Source organism: Callorhinus ursinus, unplaced genomic scaffold (assembly GCF_003265705.2).
Source record: "Callorhinus ursinus isolate GAN/ISIS: 27379988/994484 unplaced genomic scaffold, GSC_fseal_2.0 scaffold44, whole genome shotgun sequence".
NCBI classification, from domain to species: Eukaryota; Metazoa; Chordata; class Mammalia; order Carnivora; family Otariidae; genus Callorhinus; species Callorhinus ursinus.
In genome coordinates this window covers 6,564,871-6,587,593 of record NW_027397106.1, presented here as the reverse complement: position 1 = coordinate 6,587,593, position 22,723 = coordinate 6,564,871, and the positions used below count along the sequence as shown (strand labels likewise).

Genomic DNA, 22,723 nt, shown 5'->3' with positions numbered 1-22,723 from the left:
CAAGACCCTGGGATCATGACCTGAGCCGAAGGCAGACGCTTAACGACTGAGCCACCCAGGCGCCCCAAACTTGGAACCTTTTGCCAGATTCCCTGTGAAATCATGACAAGTTTGACTGATACTTTGCATTATACCATGCTTAAACTGCAGAGGAAAGAAAAAGGGGTTTATTTACATAGTACTATCGTGGCCTCATTAATGGCCCTGAAATCTTTTTCTAGTATTTAGGTTCTCCATCTGCCATGCGGGCAACAGTGAAGACACACATGCTCTTCAGAGACTGTAAGATGAACGAGATCATTTCCACAGGGTTTTAGAAAGATGGCAAAATAGTCCGCATTTTGTTTCTTTATGTGGAGAATTTCTCTTTGGCTTTATGCTTTTCAAATGTAATTCAAAATAGATTGTGAGAGAACTTTTATATTTTTTATTAATATATTAAATGAATGTATCCATGTTCTCAAAGAGTCATAAAAAATATTAAACTATCAAGTATGCAAGGCAAATCATAATTGGGCAGAAAATAAGTCACAGAATCTGAGTTGGCAGGATCATTAAGAAGTCACTTTTTCACCGCATGCCTTGCCTTGAGACTGTTTAGCCTTACAGCTCCCTTCTAAATATTTCCAGAAAGGAAATTCCACAACTTTCTTCAAAGTCTAAGTATCTCCCACTCTTGACAGGAAGTTCACTGATCTATCCAATTTTTAGCCAAAGAAATACTATTCTTTCTCACAATCACCCAGTGAAAATGTAGAATTACTACTCACTACTCTGTATAGTCTATGATTCTGTAGAATTTCTTTTAAATTTGATTAAAAGTAAGAGAGGTACTCACAGCAAGACACCAGTGCACTCCCAGGTGAATGGGCACCAAAAGAATGTCAACAGAAAATACATCCACTTTCTTTGTCCAACGTTTCACTGCCTGATAACCAGCCGTTTTTAACTTAGTGAAAAAAAAGGTATTAAATGCATGCACACTTGGCAATCCCTTCTCTTTACTTCGCTCCATCAACATATTCATGTAGAAATTGATTATCTGTGGGAAGAAATTAAATGTATTAAAAGATACTCAGTCCTTCCAAAAGAGTTGTGTCGTATGAAGGAAAAGCAGTTGCTGTGTTGCACAGCATATGTTATTGTTTCCTTATCAGTTAAGATTTCCACACCCCAAAGCCTCATGCCCCTACATCAAGTTCTGGAGGCTTGAGGTGCTTATAGACAGTGAAAACAGAAAAAGCTGATATAGTTCTAGCTCTAACTCTACAGATATCTTATGGGGTTGAGGATCCATATGGGTGCATGCTAGTCTGATCTGTAGAAGACTAAGGATTAGGTCCAAAAATAAGGAGGAGGAGGAAGGGGTGCTAGAAGGCACGACTTAGAGAAAAGGAAAGGAAGGAGCCAAGCAGTTTGACAGACACATTAGAGGTACTTTAATCTACTGGGACTGGGTGAGCAACTGAAATATGTCCTGAGCTCACAGTCTAGTGTAATAAAGCGAAGACCAACAGTTCAGTTCTTACATGTGGGTCACCTGGTTGTGCACAGACAGAAAACTGTTCCATGACTAAAGACCGCCTTTTCAGCCTAATAAGTTGGCGTGCATTGATGACCGGCTCTGGTCTCAAGTAGAACTGAGTGACAGGATAAACCATCAACTGTACTAGAAAAAACACCTTTCAACTAACTAGTAGCTCAGCACTGTCACCTCTGCAGAGGCAGAAATGGATGTTGTATAAAAACCTACATGACATGAGACCTGAAAGTCCAGTCACAAACATGAAGAGTCAAGTTTTCCTCCAGAATCCATATGGCTAGCTTTCTCATTTTTGTTGATTCCATATATGCCTCCAATATCAAGTATGAGTGTAAGAAATTTAAACACTTGACACGGAAGACACGGGATTCCTCCTGTTGACGAAACAATGTCTTCTCTAATAGTGACTATGTTGACTATGGTTCCCTTTAGGTCTGGGACTCCTTCCTACTAAAGCTTAAAAGTTACTGGGCCGGAAGTTACCGCATACTTACTTCATGTGGCCGGCTGAGGCCAGGCCAGTGTCTGTCAACTGCAAGGAATGAATGGGCTAACTGATCCACAGCCTGGAAATATGACTACGAAAACAGGCACATTTTTCAGAATGCTTTTTGGGGAATGGGAAAACGCCCCTGTCCTTTGACAAATATTTACACATTAGGATGCCAGAGCAGTGAGCTACTGCCCAACAGTAGGCAGCTACATACTGGGTAGGCGGCAGGGAACACTGCCAGGAACACACCGAAACATGGTCGAGACTAGAGAAAGGGCCTATACATGAGGATGCCTCGGCAGTTGCAGGGAAACCACACTCGCCATGAAGCGGAGCTCTGAGGGTGGGGGTTGAGGGGTAGACTAGGATTGAAGAAAGACACTGTTCTGCCTGCATCTATGAAGACTGAGCAAGAGGCCCAGCAGGTCCAGAGGACTTGGGTTGTGGCTGATCCTCTGCCTAGTGTGATGCCCAACAGATAACTGGAGCTCAGTTATTTTAAGTAATAGTGAATCAAAACATAATTAGGGTCACAGATTTCTCAAACTGAGGTTTTCAATCTAACTCTGTCCCCAAGGATAATGGTGCGAAAGGACGATTCCAGGCTTGTGAAAGGCAGCGAGGAATACAGGAGGACCTGCCCAAAAAGCACAGATTTCTAGGCTATAAAACTACATTCTCTAGTGAGAGAAAAACTGCAAGAAGGGATTGATTCCTCTGGTATTCTACTCATCCCACAATATTAGCCATGTTATGAGGCTAAACTCTTTAATCCAAGGGGTGAAGTGAACAGGCAGATGACCTATCAGTCACTGTAAGCCAAACCTTCCATGGGGCAAACAAAAGTCATATACTGTAAAAGGCAATACAGACTCAAGCAGAAAGTGGAAAGAATCAGGCAGAAAGATAAAGACAGCCAAGCACATGAAAGCCATGGAGATGTATCTCCTTTAGATGCCCTTCAGGGGCATCACCTTTGGGATCATTACCCTGAAGTAAAAAAAGATGACATAAATGAGTATCATGCTACCCATGATTTTCCTGTTTTAGAAGGAAAGAGTTCCAGAAGCCAACGAAGTGAGACTTACACAGCCCGGCTTGTTTGGTTTCTTATTTTTACATTTTTATTTTGAGAGTGTGGACTATAAAGTTAAAGCCCAACCCAGCTTAAGGAGAACGGAGACCTGATGATCAGGATACACATTATCTATTTCCTTTGACAATCCCTCTTCCATCACTTTAGTTCTGCCTCCAACCAAGGTTTCTTCACTGCCAGGGAAATGGCCTCCTCCAAAGTCAGCTAGTTAATTAGCTCTAAGGAGTGATCTGGGCTCTTTTTCATTTCCTCTATATCCCAGTAGGAGGGAGCTTGGTGGCCTCAATGTTCTCCCCATTCGCTGAGGATATACAATCTGACATCTGAGGCAGAACCGAGATCCCAGTTTCCTCAGTTTTGCAGCTATTACTCTGTCCAAATGAGGAAAATTGCCATAGTTCGACCAAGACACAGTCCTACCCAAAAAACAAGCTAGGAGTTAAGAGAACAAAAAGAATCGTACATGTCATCTCAAAGAGGAGGGTTGAAGGTGAAGGAAAAAGACATGAGAGAAGGAATCACAGTGCTTAAGATGAAAGAGAAGCAGTGATAGGCATTTGCTTGTATTTTGTGAAGACAAGGGTCCCTCTCCTCCCACAGGGAGAGCCTTTCTGCACACAAGACTCTCTTAGCTCCAAAAGATCTTAATTCCCCTTCAAATAGGGGGCTAAAAGTAGTCAGTCAGTCCTGTGCTACTGTTTGTCTTGCCAATATACCAGCATCTGGGGACAACTGCCAGTGTTGGTCCACCTGTCCCTCTTTCTGGGGCCCACACTTGTCTGTCAGCTTTGCCGCAGCTCCAGGGCCTCAGGAGCTACCCTTCCTGCTGCCTTCACAGCCTTGGCCATGAGCGCCTGCTTGTCTATGCAGTGCTTTTCTTGGGGTGGGGGGGGGGGGGGGGGGGAGACTGTTGTTTATAGTGTCTTGCTCCTTTGTGATTGTATTTGAAGAGCTGCCAGGATGAAGCTGGAAAAGCTTCTCTTTAAAAGAAAAGCTTACAACGTTTTTAAACTAAGGACTCAGTCCTTTTCCTGTATGTTACCACAATGACATAAATGACCACTGCTATTTTTATCTTCCTTCTCACCTAGTTAAACCAGCCAAACTATTGTCTTCTCATCCTTTTAGAAGTAAAATATCTCACTAACAGTAAAATCTTAACTTTTAACCCTTCCCGATTTTACACCCTGAACCTTTTTTTTAAAAGACTTATTTTTATTTTATTTGAGAGAGAGAAAAAGAGGAGAGCGTGCACACGAATGGGGGGAGGGGCAGAGGGAGGAAATCTTCAAAAGACTCCCTGCTGAGCGTGAAGCCTGATGCCGCTACTGGATCTCAGAGCCCTGAGATCACCAACCTGAGCCGAAACCAAAACTCAGACTCTTAACCGGCTGAGCCACCCAGGTACCCCTGAACTTTTCTAATTGGCTCTGGGAAAAAAATGTTCTGAAAGTCATGGGTATAACAGTGCTCCTAAGTAGAAACCAAGACAAGTTTCGCGGGGGGGGGTAGGCCATTTTTCCTGTTTTACTTCTCTATGTTTTCACCTTAACCTCCCTGTTCTGATTTTTAAATTAAATCTATCTTTGCTGACCACAAAGCCCAAAAGACCAGCCAAGCAACAGCACTTAAATACTAGGAGTCAGAAGATCATCCACTCCTAAGATCTAACCTAATTAATATAGAAGGTAGACTTCAGGCAAGCTCTGTGTATTGCATCTCTCACTGTGAACATGTCCCCAGGATTCTTCTCACATGCAAATTCAAGTATCAAATTATTAGAATCACTGCTAAAGTTTCAGACAAAGACAGGCAGGCAACACCTATTTTTATGGAGTTGTGACAACTGTAATTACTATTCTCCCTGTGACCCTGCATAAATCCCTGATTTATCAAAAGGACTAGTTCTGTTAAGAAACACTTTAAAGAGGTAACTATAATGATGTGGAATCTACCAGTGAGTCATGTTAGAAACATTAAAATTTCCATTGTGATCATTTTATTCGACGTGTAAGACTGCATTGCATATGGTAGACACATCATATTCACTTAGCTAATTTATCTCATTTTGCCTAGTTTTCCCCCCCTTCTTATGGAATCAGTTTTTATTCCCTAAAGAAAACTTACTCCCTTTGCTAGGCTTGTCTAGTTGGGCTTAATGTTCTACAAGCTGTTTCCCCTCTTCTCTGAGCATTACTTAAATTTAATGGCTCCTTGGAAACAACCAGAAAGCTATGACCACTACCAATTCCCCATTTCCACTTTTATTATGAAAGAATGCTAGACAGAGTTATGTGCTCTGATTTCAGATGCTGATTCCACAATAAAAATCAGATGACCTTCGTATACCCCTTATAAAGTCTTCATACTTCCCCACTATCAATCAAGTAAGAATACCTTCTCTATACACAAGGCTATTGTGATGCAGAATAGCTGAAAGACACCTCTTTCCTTTCAGAGATGAGACTTACAAAATCGGTAACTGGTCTGCCTGGTTAGCCTGGTCATCAGTGTAGTCAGTTTGCTAATAGAGATTCCACTTTATTTCCTCCTGCATGCCCTCACTCCCCACATATGCTCTTAGTCTCTTCCTTATGGTGCTTCCCTAGCTAGGAAAAAGTCAGAAATGCAGTATTCCAACAGTCTAATGCTTTTTTGCATTTTGGAAACAACTGACAATAATTAACAAGGGTTTGCAAAATAAAACAAAAGACATGCCTGCTTGGTATTTTCCAATTCATCCATGTAAATTAGTAGTAAGGTATGCACGAAGGACAGAGTCCTGGAGGGAAAATGAAGACACTAGAAGTAGAGCATCATCCTGTTTCTCCACATGGGATGGGGCACATTTAGTGCTGTCCAGAGGAGGAAGTGTTTCCTGCCCACAAGATCCATCTACTTACTCTGGCTTTCTATATCCTTAATGATTTTCTATTTCTCCTACTGATTGTTGAGAAAGGGTTGGAATCTCCAACAATAATTATAGATTTGTCTATTTTTCCTTTCAGTTCTATAAGTTTTGCTTCATATATTTTGAAATTTCTCTTACTAGGCATGTACATATCTAGGTTAAGTCCTCTGGAAGAACTTATCCCTTTCAAAATGTCTGTCACTGGTAATATTCTTTGCTCTAAAATCTACTTGGTATGGTATTAATATAGTTACTTCATCTTTCTCTTGATTAGTTTTTGCATAATATTTTCCCTATCCTTTTACTTTTAAACTATCTGTGTCTTCACATTTAAAATGGGGTTTCTTGGGGAGTCAGGCTGGCTCAGTCGGAAGAACATGCAACTCTTTATCTCAGGGTCATGAGTTTGAGCTCCATGTTGGGTGTAGAGATTACTAAAAAAAAAAATGAAAAAAACCCACAAAATTTCTAAATAAATTAAATTAAATGGGTTTCTTGTAGACAAATTTTTTCTTACCCAATCTGACAAGCTCTGCCTTTTAACTGGATGTTTAATCTATACTGTCCAATATGGTAGCCATTAGTTGAATGTGACTACTGAGCACTACATTTTTAAAGGAAAGGTAAGATATCCCTTTAATAAAATTTTAATATTTATTACATGCCCAAATGACATATTTTATATATTATTATGTTAAGTAAAATATATTATTAAAATTAATTTTACTGGGGTAACTGGGTGGCTCAGTCTGTTAAGTGTCTGCCTTAGGCTCAGGAAGTGATCCCAGGGTTCTGGGATCGAGCCCCACATCGGGCTCCCTGCTCAGTGGGGAGTCTGCTTCTCCCTCTCCCTCTGCCACTCCCCCCACTCATGCTCTCTCTCTCAAAAAATAAAAAATTTTTTAAAATTAATTTTACCTGTTCCTTTCTACTTTTCTCAATGTGACTACTAGAAAATTTAAAATTACCTATGTGGCTCACATTATATTTCTATTGCGCATGCTGGGTTAGATCGTTTACATTTAATGTGATTATTGATATTGATGGGTTTAAATCTACCATCATGCTCTTTTTTTTCCATTTGTCCCATCTGTTCTTTGTATCTTTTTTCTTCTTTTCCTGCCTTCCTTTGGATTATTTTTTTTTCCATTTTACCTTCATTATTTGCCTATTAACTATATCTCTTTTATTTTTATGTTTTAGTGGTTGCTCCAGGGTTTATAATATAGGTTTTTACCTTATGACAGTCTATCTTCACATAACATTATACCACTTCACGTACTGTGTTAGAGTACTATGTTCTTCCACTTTCCCCCTCTTCTGTTATGATTGTCATATTTTACATTATAAACCCCACAATACATTTCTGCTTTAACTAGTCAATTGTCTTACAGTGATATTAAAAAATGAGAGCATTTCCACTGCTCTTCATTGTGTAGACTGAAATTTCCACCTCATTGTTTCCTTCTGCCTGAAGAATATCCTTTAATATTTCTTATAATACAGGTCTGCTGGTGGTGCATTCTCTCAGCATCTGTTTGTCTGAAAAAAAGTATTTTTTTGAAAGATGTATTTGCTGCATATAGATTATAAGTTGACAAGGTTTTGTTTTGTTTTTTTCTTCCTTCAGTACCTTAAAAATGTAGCTACACTGTCTTCTGGCCTACATGTATTTCTGTCTTGTATTCCTCTAGGACATAATGTGTCTCTTTTCCTCTGGTTGCTTTTATTATTTTTCTTTTTATCACTGATTTTCAGCAACTTGATTATTATACTTTTTAGTGTGGAGTATGCTGAATTTCTTGGATCTGTCAGTCTAAGTTTCCAAATTTGGAAAATCTACCATTATTTCTTCAAACTTTTTTTTCTGATACCACTTATACTTCACTTTTCCTTCTGAGACTCTAATTACATGCTCAGAAGGCTTGCTATTGTCCCACAGCTCACATATACTCATCTTTCTTCAGTCTTTTTTCTGTTTCATTTGGATGGTTCCTATTGCTGTATCTTCTAGTTCACTAGTTTCTTCTTCTGTAGTGCCCAATATACTCTTAATCCTACCTCATGTATTTTTCATTTCAGAAACTGTGTTTTTCATCCCTTAGAAGTTCAATTTGGACATCTTCCATTTTTCTCATCATAATGTCAATTTTCCTCTAAATTCCTGAACATATGGGATGTATTTATCTGTTTTAATAGCCTGCCAATGTATGCTAGTTCTGTCATTTTTGTCATTTCTGGGTATTTGTTTTTTCCCTTGTAGTAAGTTGCATTTTCCTTTCACCTTGCATGCCTCGTAACATTTGAATAGATGCTGGACACTGTGATTTCATGTTATTGGGTTTTGTTATTAGAATATGTTTGTATTCCTTTAAATATCATTGGGCTTTTGTTCTGTGATATAGTTAAATCACTTGAGTCAGTTTCAAGCTTTCAAGATTTGTATTTAACTTTGCTATCACAGGTCCAGAGTGGCCTTTATTCTAAGGCCAGTTTGGCCCCACTCCTGAGGTAATATCCTTTTGAGGACTCTATTCAATACCACATGATTTTTCTACTCTAACTGGTTGGAATAGGAACTATTGTAAGCACCAGTGCTAGCTCTGAGCTTTGTTCTGATTCCTTCTTTCTGGTGGTTCTTTCTCCAGTCTCTGGTAGTTTCTTCCTATCTATGTACAGATTGGTGCTCAAAGATTTGAGGGAGCCTCTACACATCTCTGGAACTTTCTCTTTGTGCAGCAACCTTCCCTTCAGTGTTTTACCTCACAAATCTTAGCCACTTTCACCTCCCTGAACTCTGGACCATGTCTCCTCCACTGAGCAAGACTGTCAGTCACTGCCATGTTCTACCAGCTCTCTACCCTCAACGTATCACACCTAATAAGGTGGGGAAATCATCAGCTCATCCCTTTCATTTTCCTTCTGTCAGGGATTTCTGTTATCCACTGTCTGAAAATTGTTGTTTCATGTTTTCTTTAGTTTTCTAGTTAAGTTGAAAGGGTAAATCTGATCCATTTTATTCTATCATGACCAGAAACAGAAGTCAGATTCATTTCCTTGTATGCCTAAGTAATTTCCATATATTTTTTAAATTTATCTGGTGCCTTATAAAACAACACTTAGGCCCTCTACGAATAGAATAGTCAGGCCATAAAGCAGAATCATCATACCACTGGATCACAGAAGTTATCTAATGCAATTGTCAGGAATCAATAAACAATTTTTAGTACTGACATCCATTTAAAAATATTTCCTTTTTGTTTCTTGATTGTGATTTTCAATCTACTTTTACAACTAATTCCTCCTCTCTTTAACCCTGGCCTCCTTCCTTTAATTAGGTATTTCTATTAATAACTAATCACCAGACCTAGTAGAGAAATCCCCATCTATAACATCCCTAGTGTTATCAGCATTCCAGCCTCCTTTTGTATTCTTTACAAAGACAGCCAATTCCCACATTCCATTTCTGAGAAGTATCATTTTCTTACAGTGAGTTAAAAATGTCAGTCCTATCAATCATCATTAGTCCTTTAAAGCTATACAGAATCTACTCATCTATACATAAATCCATTCATGAAAACATGTTTGAAAGCCTATTTTATAAACAAGCAATGCAGCCTACTCTTTTAGGAAAGAGACCAGAGAAAGGGTAGCCTAATGGCTTTCTGCACATATTCCAAATATATGACTTCCGAATTTTATTTTCCTTATAAACTAAATCTGATCCCTTTCACTTCCAGGATCTGATATTCCTTGTCTATAAAATGGTAAGAATAATATGCCAGTCACCTTACTCTGGAGAAAGATTTAAAAGCAGCTTATAAAACTATCTGATAAGAGATACAGAAAGAAAAGAAATGGTTATTAATGAAAATATCTATTTGAGGGAAGAACAGGATTGAAGAGAGCACAAATTACTTGCAAAAGATGACTCAGAATTCACAACTGAGAAAAAGAATTATGTATTTTTAAATGAATATGAATACTTGAGGATATCTACTAACTCCTCACATCAGAATGTTAGCTTCCCAAAGACACTAACTTTCAAAGCCTGAGAAGTACAGTACTTTGAAAATGGTGCTTTCCAAAACAGTTATCATCATGGACATGTGAATTGGTACCTGCTTTCAAGGTTAACATTCTAAACTCAGAAGACAAGCAATTCCTACAAAAGTTATGGGTAGGTGTGGTAGAGATAAAGTAGAAAAAGAATCTTTCCTTCTCCTCAACTTTTCTGAATAATGTAATTTCCATGAACTTTGCTTGCTAAAAACCCAATCTTTGATGGGCCAAGGGAATGGAAAACATATCCTGATGAATGCCGTCCTGTAAGGGATCTCACCAAGGTAACTGCCACGGTAAACAGCAGGGACTCAGCTCCTATCCTACTCATTGCTGCCCTCTAGGAGGCTCTGCATAATTTACAATGAATGGGCTACAATCCCTATAGAATAATTGATCCCTTTCCATTTAGCAGTGGCAGGCAGAAACTGGCAAGAAACCACAGATTAATGTCTTCAAATCAAAAACATTTAATTGATGGATACTTTTGGCTGCCCTTGATTTCCATTTTGCACTTTGATCTAGTGAACTTTTTTTTTTCCTGTTATGTGATCCAATGTTCTAATATCACTATTCTGAGCCAAAAGAAGCAAGGGTGATTTCCCCTAAAGCAAGACAGTATCAAACCATACCTTCCTTACCATTCTTGGTCAAAGATATTATTCAGGGAATGATGAACTTCTGAAACCTATATATTATTTTATTTTATAAGAGTTTATTTATTTATTTGACAGAGAGTAAGCAAACACAAACAGAGGGAGCGGCAGAGGGAGAGGAAGAAGCAGGCTCTCCACTGAGCAAGGAACCTGATGTGGGGCTCAATCCCAGGACCCTGAGATCATGACCTGAGCGGAAGACAGCTGCTTAACCAACTGAGCCACCCAGGCACCCCTGAAATCTATATTTTAGAAACTGATCAGTGGCAAAGAGAATGGGGCTAGTCTAGCTGCCTCCAAAGAAAATCAACATGCTGGGCATGGCATATGGCTCTCAAATTCTATACATCTAACCCTAAGACAGGATCCAATTTAGGATTCTGAGGCAGTATAACATAAGAGATAAGACTCAATGTCTGGGTCTAAATCCTGGCTCTGCTACTTACTGGCCATGTAACCTTGAAAGTTTCTTAATCTTTCCATGCTTTGTTTCTTCATCTATAAAATAGAAATGGTTAAACTACAGTATATACCTCCAAGGTTTGTGGTGACTATTATATGAATAGAACACATAAAACACTTATAAGAGTGCCCAACATGATGTAAATGCTCAATAGATATTAGCAAATATTATTATTTGGAAGATCCTAAGCATACAAGACCAGATTTTAGATATCTAGAATACCTAGTGCTTATTATACTGAATATCTAAAAATCTTCCCCAGCTGTAAAGTTTTGAGTATACCCAAAATATCAGGCAGGGATGCTTCTACTGGGCCTAAGAAAGGAAGCAAGCACTTAGAGAAAAAAATGCAACCCCATTCTCTTCTTTTGCTGTGAAAAATATCCTTCTGAAATAAAACAGGCTCCTCCAGGTTTAAGAATGGGGACAGATTAGTTAAAAGACTGTAGTGTAATTAATCTACTTAAAATTATTAGCAGGAGCTGAGGGCCATAGCTTTCTTTCAACCCAGTACATCAAATATTTAATAATATAGCTTTTTCAATATCAGTGTATTTAATAACATAGCTTTTTCAATATCATATATAAATGTAGGCTATTTTAGAAAGCTTATCTCTCATAACCTAGGTGACCTAAAACAAGTACTGATGAAAAAGGAAATAGAAATGGAAGCCCTGATGGAAATCCCAAAGTTCTCCTTCATGCTGCATCATAGTCAGAGCTATTAAATATTTGCTCAGAAGATGTAAACTGCAGGCTAGGTGCCTTAAAAAGAGTGAGAGTGAATGTCCTCTCCCTCAGTGTCTAACTCTTCCATACATAACAAGGTAAATCAGCAGTTCTCAGACTCAAAGGTATATTAAAAAAAAAAAATCAACTGACGTACTTGTTTAAAATGCATTTCTCCACCACACTGTCTCAATCTCACTCAGGAGAATGGACAAACCTAGGAGAGCCTATTCTATGTAGGTCATCTGAGGACCACACTTCGAGAAACAGTGAGATAATGCCTTGATTTAGTTTCCACTTAATGCTCACTTACTATTTGAATATAAAAACAGGTGTGAGATTACCTCATCATTGAGCCAGTTCAGATGGTTTAGAGTTTGAATATCTTTGCGTGTAATGGTCAAGCGGAATGCTTCACTCAGAACTTCATCCTGGTTACCATTACGAAATACATTCTTTATTTCTTTCTCCATTTCCTAGGGAACCAAGAGGTACCAGAGATGAAGCCTACATGGCTACAGACACACTAAATTTCTCACCATGCCCCATATAATCGCCAGACTATATTTATCAGTCATCAACTGTTCACTCCTAACATTTTGGTTTGGTTTCTATTCCTTCCAGTTAAGCTCCTGGGTTACTTCCTTTCATCCTGTCTTGTCCTCCCTTCTCATTTGCAGCACAACATTTCAGACCCTTCTTTCTTTTATTCCTGTCTGAATTAACCTTCTGCTATCAAATTTTCTAAGTCCACAAGAAGACCTAATTATATTTCATATCTTTGGTCTGCACAATTTCCTAACAAATAGAATCTTTCCCAAAAGGTAGGAAGGGGACAAAGATAGTGTCTTCAGACACATTTTGCTAGAAAAATTGGGGCTTTTTAAATGTAAATTTTGGAATCCAGCACAACTACAATAAATGTGTTATACTTACCAGCTATATGATAGTTTTTCAAACAGAAGAATGGATTAAGGAACAGATTATCTTAAAATGTACAAAGACTTTTATAGTCTCCAAATTTTTATACAGATTTTTTACTACTTAAAAAAAATAGTAAGCCTCAGCTTACTATTTGATGTCAAACTATTGTACACATACATTAAAAGTAAAAATGTACATAAAATGAGAAGCACAAATTTATTAAATTTTTTTTCACTGAAGTCGTGAAAAGCCACCCACAATTCTTTCCTCAATTTCCAATAATCCTTTAAAAAGAAAGCCAAGATTGGTATTGTAATACAAATGAAAGCAGGGGTATGCAATACAATTTAAACGCCAGGTGTTCTATTACTTCTATGTTTGAAATTCATTCAAAGTATTTTTTATAAACACACTTGCTAGCACAAGAATCTGTAGTATGTAATTTACCTCTGTGATTTCAGGAAATTCATCTTCACTATCAGTTAACTTATGACCTTTCTTTTCTGTTTCTTGGGTGATCGTGACAGGGATCTCCTTTTCAAGTGGCACACGAAGATGCAGTTCTACTGAATCATGTACTGAGTGTTCCTGTTCCTGTAATCTCTGCAAAAAAGAACTTTAGAATTAAGTGGGATAAGGAAAACTACTACTTGTCTACATACACTGAGTAGGACCAGATGGAGAGACTAAGGACACACACGAATCCTATAATGCTATGCTACCATAACATCTTGCAATTACAATAGCTTTGATCCCAAATCCAGGTCATCTTCCAAATTAGTTTCAACTTGGATGTGCTATTTACTTACAACCTTATCCCCAAATTTTTGTTTACCTGGTTTTGAAGCTGTAAAGCCAGTGCTTTCTGCTCTTCAATCTGGCGCAATCTCTCCCGTGCTCGAGAATCATAAACACTAGTTCTAGGAAATGAAAAGGAACGGGACAAAAATGCAGACCACCGTCTTAGCATCAGGCACATTGTTAATGCACAATGAACTTTAAATATAAAACCCTCATACAGAAAATCTAAAATCCTTACACTAAACTTATCGCTACACTACACTTGTATTTTAAGACAGAGTGAAACCATATGGTTGTTATTAAAATTATCCTATTTTTATCGAAATGATGAAAATTATTAGTTTATTGCTAAATGTGAACAGGTGACTTTTGTGGATATTTGTAAACATGTAGTCTTTTTTTTTTTTTTAAAGCATGCTTCTAAGATTACAGAGAAACTAAAGCTTCATTCTAGAAACCCAAAAATGAGACTGTATCCCAAAGGAGCAAATAACACAAGATATCATTGAGGTTTCAATTCAAATATTTATGATCCAAAAGAAAAAATATGAGTTTTTTTTTCTCTAAAAAAATGAACAAGACCAGGGATTTGGATAACTCCAAGTGAGTTATTGAAACTGGAGACTAAAAACTCAGTAATTTTGCAAATTCCAGAAATGTGAATTATTCACTAAATTAGTTTTATCAGTGTGAAAATAAGGGCATTTATTTTCCTTTCTATGTAATATCTAACTTTGAAAGTTTTCCAATTCAATTTAGTTTCAGCAATTGTTACATATTTAATAAACCTGAGCACAGAAATGTCCCAATCCCAACAGAATTCTAAAAATCCAACAACTTAAAAGTTGTTTTATAAATAAATATTAAATAGGGAATCTTTACTGATTAAATATAGGTAGGGTGATTGGCTAATTGACTACTTCTAACTGGAAAGGAAGTGATGGAGAAGGAAAAATGATACCAAAAAAACAACTTACAATTCTTTGATCCACAGCTCTGCCTGGAAAAAAGTAGGACTATGGATGGGGAAAAAAATACAACAAATGAGCAGGAGGCTTATAAGAAAATTCAAATATTTTCACCAAGAAAACCAATCACTTAAATAATTTACAAGAATGCTTTATATGTATGCAATAAATAAAAAGTCCAAAATTACATAAAATAATTGCAACTGGGAACTAAAGGAATACAAGAATGAGTCATTTGCACACATACTAGTTAAAAAGATGACCCAAAGTTCAGCAGAGAAATTAACTGTAACATAGCCCTTTACTTGCACGAGAGACCAACACGATGTGAACGAGTACATCACTTGCCAATATATGAAGCTAGAACATTACTCCTCCCAAGTGGTTCAGATTAACAGATTTATTAATGATTTAGTCAAATCTTGGACTTCTTCTTGTCAGTCTACTTGAATCAAAATATTTTCAACGGAATCATACTGGACACTGAAAATCCCCACCCACACAAGAGTCCATATCAAATGGCTAGTGAGCGAATGAATCAAAGTGGAAAATCAGCAATACAACTCCACTCCAAAGATGAACGACCAATTCTATTCCACACAGCTCTTGCTGACAGTCCAAATGAATAATGCTTAGCAAAAGACTCCCAGGCATGTTCTCTCTCCTAGAGCCTCTTGCTTTTCTCAAATGGCCTCATCTCCTTGCCAATCCCTAACTGAAGGATCTCTCACAGAAGCAAACAGAAGAATGAACACTTTCCACAGAAAACTCTTAGATACAGAGAACAAGTAAAGAGAACAAAGCATTAAATTGAGAGTTAGGAGACGTGGATCTCCTGGAAGTGGTCCCTGATTCACTTTGTGACTTTGACCAAGTCACTTCATTTCCATGGGTCTTAGTTTCAGATTTGTAAAATATGGAAATCAGAGTCCCTTTCAGTTCTTCAACTGCTACAGTCTGTCCTAGTGAAGGCAAGAAAAAGGACTCAAGGGGGTGTCCCTTGCTCCTTAGCCTAACTTTTGGAATCAGTATTCCCAATCATCCTTAGACTAGGGTTTGGCAATGAAAATGCTGTTCAATTGCCTCCTCATTGTCACTGAGGTTAATAAAGGGAAAACACACAAGTAGTGGCCTACACCCTTGGCACAGTGAATATGATGTAACAACCAAGATAGAAAGCCACAGAGATCAGTGGTAGCACTGTGAGGGGCCTAGTGTGTGACACTAAAAACAAATAAACATGAAAACACATTTACTGCACAACATAAAGAAGTGACAACAATTGCCCAGAATTTCATGGTATTGGATCATGCTATTGAAATTCGTCTGCTTCCTTATTAGACCATAAACTTAATGAAGATAGGAATTTTTGTGTTTTGTACTTACTACCGTATCCTCTGCACCAAGAACAGTGCTTGGCAGACAGCAGGTACTCAGTGCTTCCTGAATAAATGAATACTGTAAGGGAAAAGTACTGCTCTTCAAAAGATCAAGGTATTTGCTGGCGTAGGAAAGTAAAATGCAAGGGAAAAAGCAAAATCCTTTTGCTTTTCAAAGAGATTATACATTATTTTTCATATGACTGAAGCACACAGTAATAACTAAAACAACTTGGGAGCACCTACTCAGTGCTCTGTGTGAAATTCTGCTTTAGAGGTTTTCTAGTAGTTAAGCCTCATGATAATCCTCATACTAGTTAAACCTCAATATAATATGTAATAAGGAATTATTACTCATAGTGTACAGAAAAGGAAATTGAGGTTCAGAGGATAATCTGTTTTGGAAGTCAGGATTAGAAACTATGTCTGTCAATTCCAAAGACTGTGTTTTCTAACTCTTGCAATGTGCCTTTCAATAAACCAAAGCCTTAAACCAATAGGGAGATGATGAGTACTTGAGCTGCTCAAGAGAGCATTTGAGGCTTTCTAGGAAATGCATGTTTAACAAAGATTTGTTTACTAAGTACCCATCATGTGCCAGGCATTATGATCAACATTAGGTGATTAGTGCAAAGGTATTATTAATGAACAAGATATAGGGATAGAAGTACTGGGAGGAAAGGCTAATGCTATCTGGAGGAGTCAGAGAAATGTCTTGAGGAGAAAATAACACCTGAATCAGATTCTGCAAAGCAAAACAAGAGTTTAACAAGTGGACAAGGAGAGAAAGAAAATTCCAGGGGTTAGGATCAGCATGTACAATGGCACAAAAACAGGAAACAGCATGGCATATTCTGGGAAATAAGGGCAGATCTTCAATGCTACACCTTAACCAAGAGGCAGCAGTGGGAGATTAAGAATAAAAAGCCAATCAACCAAGCCTTGGGAGAGCAGGCTCCAACTGCAATAAACAGCATTATTCAATCAGCCTTCCCCAACAGACCATTTCTCCCTCCATCTCATTCTTCAGGCATCACTAAGAGAAATCTTCCATAAAGGAAAGGCACACTGAGTAAAGAGCTATTAAAGAACTAAAAGCACTCTTTACATGAGACCGACTTTTTCCCAAGAAAGAATACCTACTTTTGTGTACTATGTGTGAAAATACTTTTATAAGTGCTTTTTGTGTATGTTAACCTTCACAGCAATTCAATAAATAGTAAGGTATTAATACTGGCATTTTTATTGATAAGGAAACTAAGGTTCAGAAGAGTAACTTGTCTAAAGTTACATGATGCCTGGACAAGATCAAAACCCAGGTCTGACTCAAGAAAAGAAAAATGTATAAAGAATAAGAACTCCAAACTGTAAAGTCTCCTTGAGAAAGCACAACAGAGAATTTTTCTTTAAAAATCTAAAATTCAGGACATATAGGAGAGCCGCAAAGAAGTATAGAAACTGAGAGGAGAAAGAACATTTCGTTATCCCTAATTCCTCAATGGAAAACTGATACTATTATCATTTCAGCAATTGAAACAGCAATGGCAAAGAAACTACGATCTAAGCAGTAACTGACTGAATTACAGAGCAAAAAGTTTCATACAGAAGTCAAGTATCATATAGAAGATCATATTTGAATTGAGACTTAAAAGACAAGAAAGAGACTCCTGCTTCTTTAGATAGACAAGTTGAGGTGGGGGGCGTACATACCAGGCAGAAGGAACACTGACTATGAAGGTAAGTAAGTACATATCATATTACAGTTCAGCATGTAATGAACACACACAAGAGTCCCATCTTCCCATATGGCTCCTCCTCTCACCTCCATCACGTCTCCCCTCAAATGTCCCTTATCAGACTTGCCATGACCACCCAGATGAACTGTGCCCCCTTAACCCAGTCTATATATTAGCCTGCTTTATTTTTTTTCACATTTATCACTACCAGACATATATGTTTATCTATTTGTTCATTATTTGTCCCCCATCTTTTTCCTTACACCTCTTATAACCAGAATGGAAGCTCCTTGAGTGCAGGGCTTTCATTTTGTTCACTACTATTAGCCTCGGTGTGTGTATTAGGACCTGGCACACGTGAGTTATCAATAAATACTTGTTAAAGGAAAGAACGTGTGATAGGAAGTGAGGCATGTGGAGGAAATGCTTTGTATACCATATTAAGGAGTTTGGGCTTGACTCTATGTCTGATAGCCCACTCTTGTGGGAATTTAATGAATAATCAGATGTGCATTTTTAAAAAGACCACTCTGGTTGCAGAATGGAAGATGTAAAAGAACAGGCAGAGAATGGATCTGAGAACATGGTGGAAGATGGAATGAAGCACAACAAGGAGGCCAGAGGAAGAAGACCAATTTGAAAGTCACTGAAATAATTCAAATAACACAGGCAAGAGGTCTGAACTGAGGCAGTTTGACTTTTATATTATGTAACTCTTAGTGAAGAAATTGTGATTAAAGAGAAGAAAAAGAAAATATGTCAAGAATGTCATTTTTCCAAAGCTTACCTGGGAGTTGGAGTCTGGGAATCTTTCACTTTGAGTAAAATTACAGAGTCTGATCCTAAAAAAGAAACACAAGAGCATATCATTATTAATAAAATCCTACACAGTTATATACTCTAGATGTCTGTAGTCTAAGTTCCCATACTTTCTTATATTCTATTTTCACAAAACTAATGCAGCATAAGGACAAAGGTAGGATGGAAGAGAAAGAGAGGCAGGTCCATTTTCACTGAGCCAGAAATAGGGCTTAGTGAAGAGCTTGCCTCGCAAAGAAAGCAATCATTCTAAAATACAAGTATATATGCCCTTCATCATCTACTCCTGGGCTGTGCTTGATTCCTGAGCTGCAGCTTTCTGTTCCTGGGGAACAAGAACAAGCCAAGATTTCTCAAAAGTCTTTAGTTCGTGAACTACCATGAGGCTGAATAAGGTGAAAGAAGGAGGGGGAACAGAAGGTAGAAAGACAGCTGCAGAAGTAGCAGAAGCTAAAAAGTACAAATTCTATCATTTCATCATTTATTTTCAGTGTTGATAAAGGCAGGAATTGTGTCCTTCTAGAGGATCATGTCCTAATCTAGATGATTAGAACCTCATTTAGAATATTTATTAAATGTACAAGAAAAGTAATGAAACACTTCAATGTACTACAGTATATTTCAGTTTAGTTGCATCTAAGCCTTTGTCATACAACTTGTGTTTCTGAGGTTAAAGGTTTTAATGGTAGTTCCCAGTAAACCATGTCACAAAATTTTATAAAGGTTTTCATGAATACGTGTAGCTATATAATGATGCCACCAACAATTTTAATCCCCAAGTGAAAATTTTAAGAAAGTGAGGAATATCTTAAAAAACAACAACAACAACAACAAACAATCTGAGGAAGGAGGGAAGAGCCTTAGAGAATGATCTATCAAAAGATCCCTAATGTCGGGCGCCTGGGGGGCTCAGATGGTTAAGCGACTGCCTTCGGCTCAGGTCATGATCCTGGAGTCCCGGGATCGAGGCCCGCATTGGGCTCCCTGCTCAGCAGGGAGTCGGCTTCTCCCTCTGACCCTCCCCCTCTCATGTGCTCTCTCTCTCTCTCTCTCTCATTCTCTCTCTCAAATAAATAAAATCTTTAAAAAAAAATCCCTAATGTCTAACCACTTAACCTAAAACTTAAGTTATATACCTAAATACATACTATCATAAATACACACAACACACAGCTAAAGAAGGGGAAAACTAAGCAAACAAAGAAAATTATAGAAAACCTTCATTAACTGGAATGCTAAGAGTCTGGATATTTTGGTTAGCTGAAAATGAGGTAGAAAACTCTTTTTGGGGCGCCTGGGTGGCTCAGTCAGTTAAGCATCTGCCTTCGGCTCGGGTCATGATCGAGCCCTGCATCGGGCTCCCTGCTTCCCCCTCTGACCCTACTCGCTCTTGTGCTCTCTCTCTCTCTCTGAAATAAATAAAATCTTTAAAAAACAAACAAAAAAACCTCTTGTTTCTGAAATTTGCTGATGACCATTCTAAAATGCATAAACCTACTATATAGGTTTTTTAAGTATTACCTGGTTAAGAACTTTTACTTCAATACTTAATTGATGTTCCAAAACTCTTAGAATTTCAGGGTACTTAATGGTCAATGTAAAGTACTAAAAACAGAGAAAGTACTGAAGTAATTGGGCTGACTGTGCTCTCACTCTAGACTCTGCTCAGGAAGTTAATCTTTTAAGTAAAATATATGAAATCATTTGCATCTCCATGTAAGAAAAAAGTAAGTTACTTGCAGGCTTAGTTTATCTGTGGTATGGCTAACTGAATTATATGTATTTAAAGTTTCTTATACGTTAATTAAGTTACATGCATACTACAACCTTGCCTGTGATTCACACAGATCCCATAAATAGTTAACTGGCTATTAGGATTGAAAATATAGTTATACAAAACCAATTTTACCTTCTGATTGTGTATTTGAAGCTGGTAAGTTATCTGGCTGATGTAGAAGAGAGTGGTGATGTTGGGGTTGATGGAGAGGATCAGAATCTTTGGATCCAAATGCCACAACATCTGGGGCATAAGACGATAAGGAATACACACTGTGGGACAGTTGTTCCTGGGTAGTTAAAATGCTAGCAGATCCAGATGATGAAGTATCAGAGCCAATGATCTGAGCTGCACAAGAGTTTCCATTTTTAAACAGTGGGTCTTTCAAAGTACTCTTACTGGAACTAAGACATCGAGACCTAGCAAGGGAAGAATATAGTTTCAGTATCAAATGATAAAATATAGAATTAAATTCATTTGAAATATGTTTCTGTGACTCACAGGTGTAAAGGAAAATGTGTGGTGGGTTTGGCTACAGAAAACTGTTTCCCTGTGACCATCTGTAGCAGCTGTCTGTAAATCTCTTTTTCTTCTTCTTGGACTGTCTATATAAAAAAAGAAAAAAGAAAAGAAAAATCTTAGACACATCCAGTGAGGAAAATTGTTTTTTGAAAACAGCATCTACACTCCCAGAAGTTCTGCCAAAGTTCAGATAGAGTCCCTCAAGATAATTAAGAATTATCATTAGAGATATTCTAGAAAATTATAAGAGGAGTTAAATGAAATAAATACCAGATAGTATATTTTAGGAAAAAAAGAAAGAAAGAAAATTATGGGACACGTATGTAAATAACAGTGCAGACAGGCTCTAAGATATGAAACCAGAAGACCAGGAGGCAATCACTTTTGAGTCAAGTGATAGAGTTCCAGAAACAAAATATTTTAGGATCTCTCAATTAGGATTCCAACAAACCCTAGGAGTCCTGACATCTACTAGAAAAACCACAAGAAAGTAACCAGAATAGTCAAAATCAGAGTGGGATACCTTGCTGTTTTCTACTCTATCTAGAGTAGAAATACTCTATATTTTTAAGAGTATAAGTATTTTCCAGAGATGGTTTCCATCTCCAATATTTACTCTTCTTCCTAAGCCCCAATACTGAATTCATTTATTAGCGTGAATACCTACTAAGCACCACTCACTAGAGATACTGCACTGAATAAAATTCCTTTCCTTATGGAGCTTACATTACCATTAAAGGGAATGGCAAACAAGACTAGTCAGATAGTATGGAAAAAACTATAGATAAGGGAATAGAAAGTGATGGAGGGGAAAGAACAAGAACAGGTAAGACCCCTTTGAAAAGGTGATATTTCAAGAGAAACCTGTATCAGGGGAAGAGGTAAGTCACAGAAATTTATAAAAGACTATTCCAGGTAGAGGAATAGCAAATGCAAAGGCCCTGAGACAGGTATGTGCTTGATGTGTTCAAGGAAGTGAGGTCAGTGTGAATCAGAAGAGCAGTAAGAAATGAGGTCACTTGGCAGAGAACCAGTTTACATATGGACTTGTAACCACAGGAAAGCGTCTATTCTATACTGACCCCCCGAAGCAGTGGGCTGCATTCATTAAACATGCCCTGGTACTTTTAAAAAAAAAAAAACAAAAACTCTTATATACAGTTTAATACAACCACCCATCTTCACGAAATAATTTTAATACTTTGTGCCAGGGCTAGCAGCATCCTGCACTATGACATTTCAATATGTGCATAAGCATTTTATTCAATTATAATTATTAAAAGCAGAATGAGTTAAGCAACTATCTATGCAAAGGCAAACAGACACTAAGTTTTTTCTTCTTGATCACTGTTTGCTACATAGTAAATTTCAGTCACATTGTCACTATAATGTTACTGATCTAACAAGATTCACCTTGAACTGTGAAGCATGACAACTCCTTATAAAAAGAGCTACCCTTAAATTTGAATAGATGAGCAAGAAGGTAAAATTCGTTGAACATTAGGTAGAAAAATAGACCCAAGAGAAAAAACAAATTGCAATTTTCTATATGAAGAAAATAAACTCCATTATTTTATCCCTTACACATTAATACTGTATTTAAGATGAGAGCAGTCCTTTTCCCTAGTGTTTGTGAAGAGACAGTCTACAGTATTGGGCAGGCACTTCAGTGACAGCACAGGAGTAATAATGGTTAGCAGGTATACATTAATATCAATTACCAAATCTGTAGGTTTTGGCTATTGTACTGCGGAGGACATGAGTATCTGCGACATAAATTTAAAAACTATAACTACAACAAATGCCTTTTTATTAAAAACTAAATTTGTTATTATAAAGGTTCT

The 22,723-nt window shown here is 37.6% G+C and overlaps 1 protein-coding gene across 6 annotated transcripts in view; it reads right to left on the bottom strand.

The window, feature by feature from the left end:
- The window catches only part of SENP1 (SUMO specific peptidase 1), a 49,128-nt gene that overhangs the window by 4,404 nt on the left and 22,001 nt on the right, over window positions 1–22,723 (bottom strand). For all 6 annotated transcript variants that reach the window (XM_025882750.2, XM_025882755.2, XM_073882072.1 and 3 more), the window contains 8 exons: window positions 20,859–20,962; window positions 20,490–20,776; window positions 18,549–18,603; window positions 14,656–14,694; window positions 13,713–13,797; window positions 13,325–13,480; window positions 12,298–12,429; window positions 839–1,042 (listed from right to left, as the gene is read on the bottom strand). In XM_025882750.2, the coding sequence (XP_025738535.1) occupies window positions 839–1,042; window positions 12,298–12,429; window positions 13,325–13,480; window positions 13,713–13,797; window positions 14,656–14,694; window positions 18,549–18,603; window positions 20,490–20,776; window positions 20,859–20,962 (1,062 nt within the window). The remainder of the gene's footprint in view (window positions 1–838; window positions 1,043–12,297; window positions 12,430–13,324; window positions 13,481–13,712; window positions 13,798–14,655; window positions 14,695–18,548; window positions 18,604–20,489; window positions 20,777–20,858; window positions 20,963–22,723) is intronic.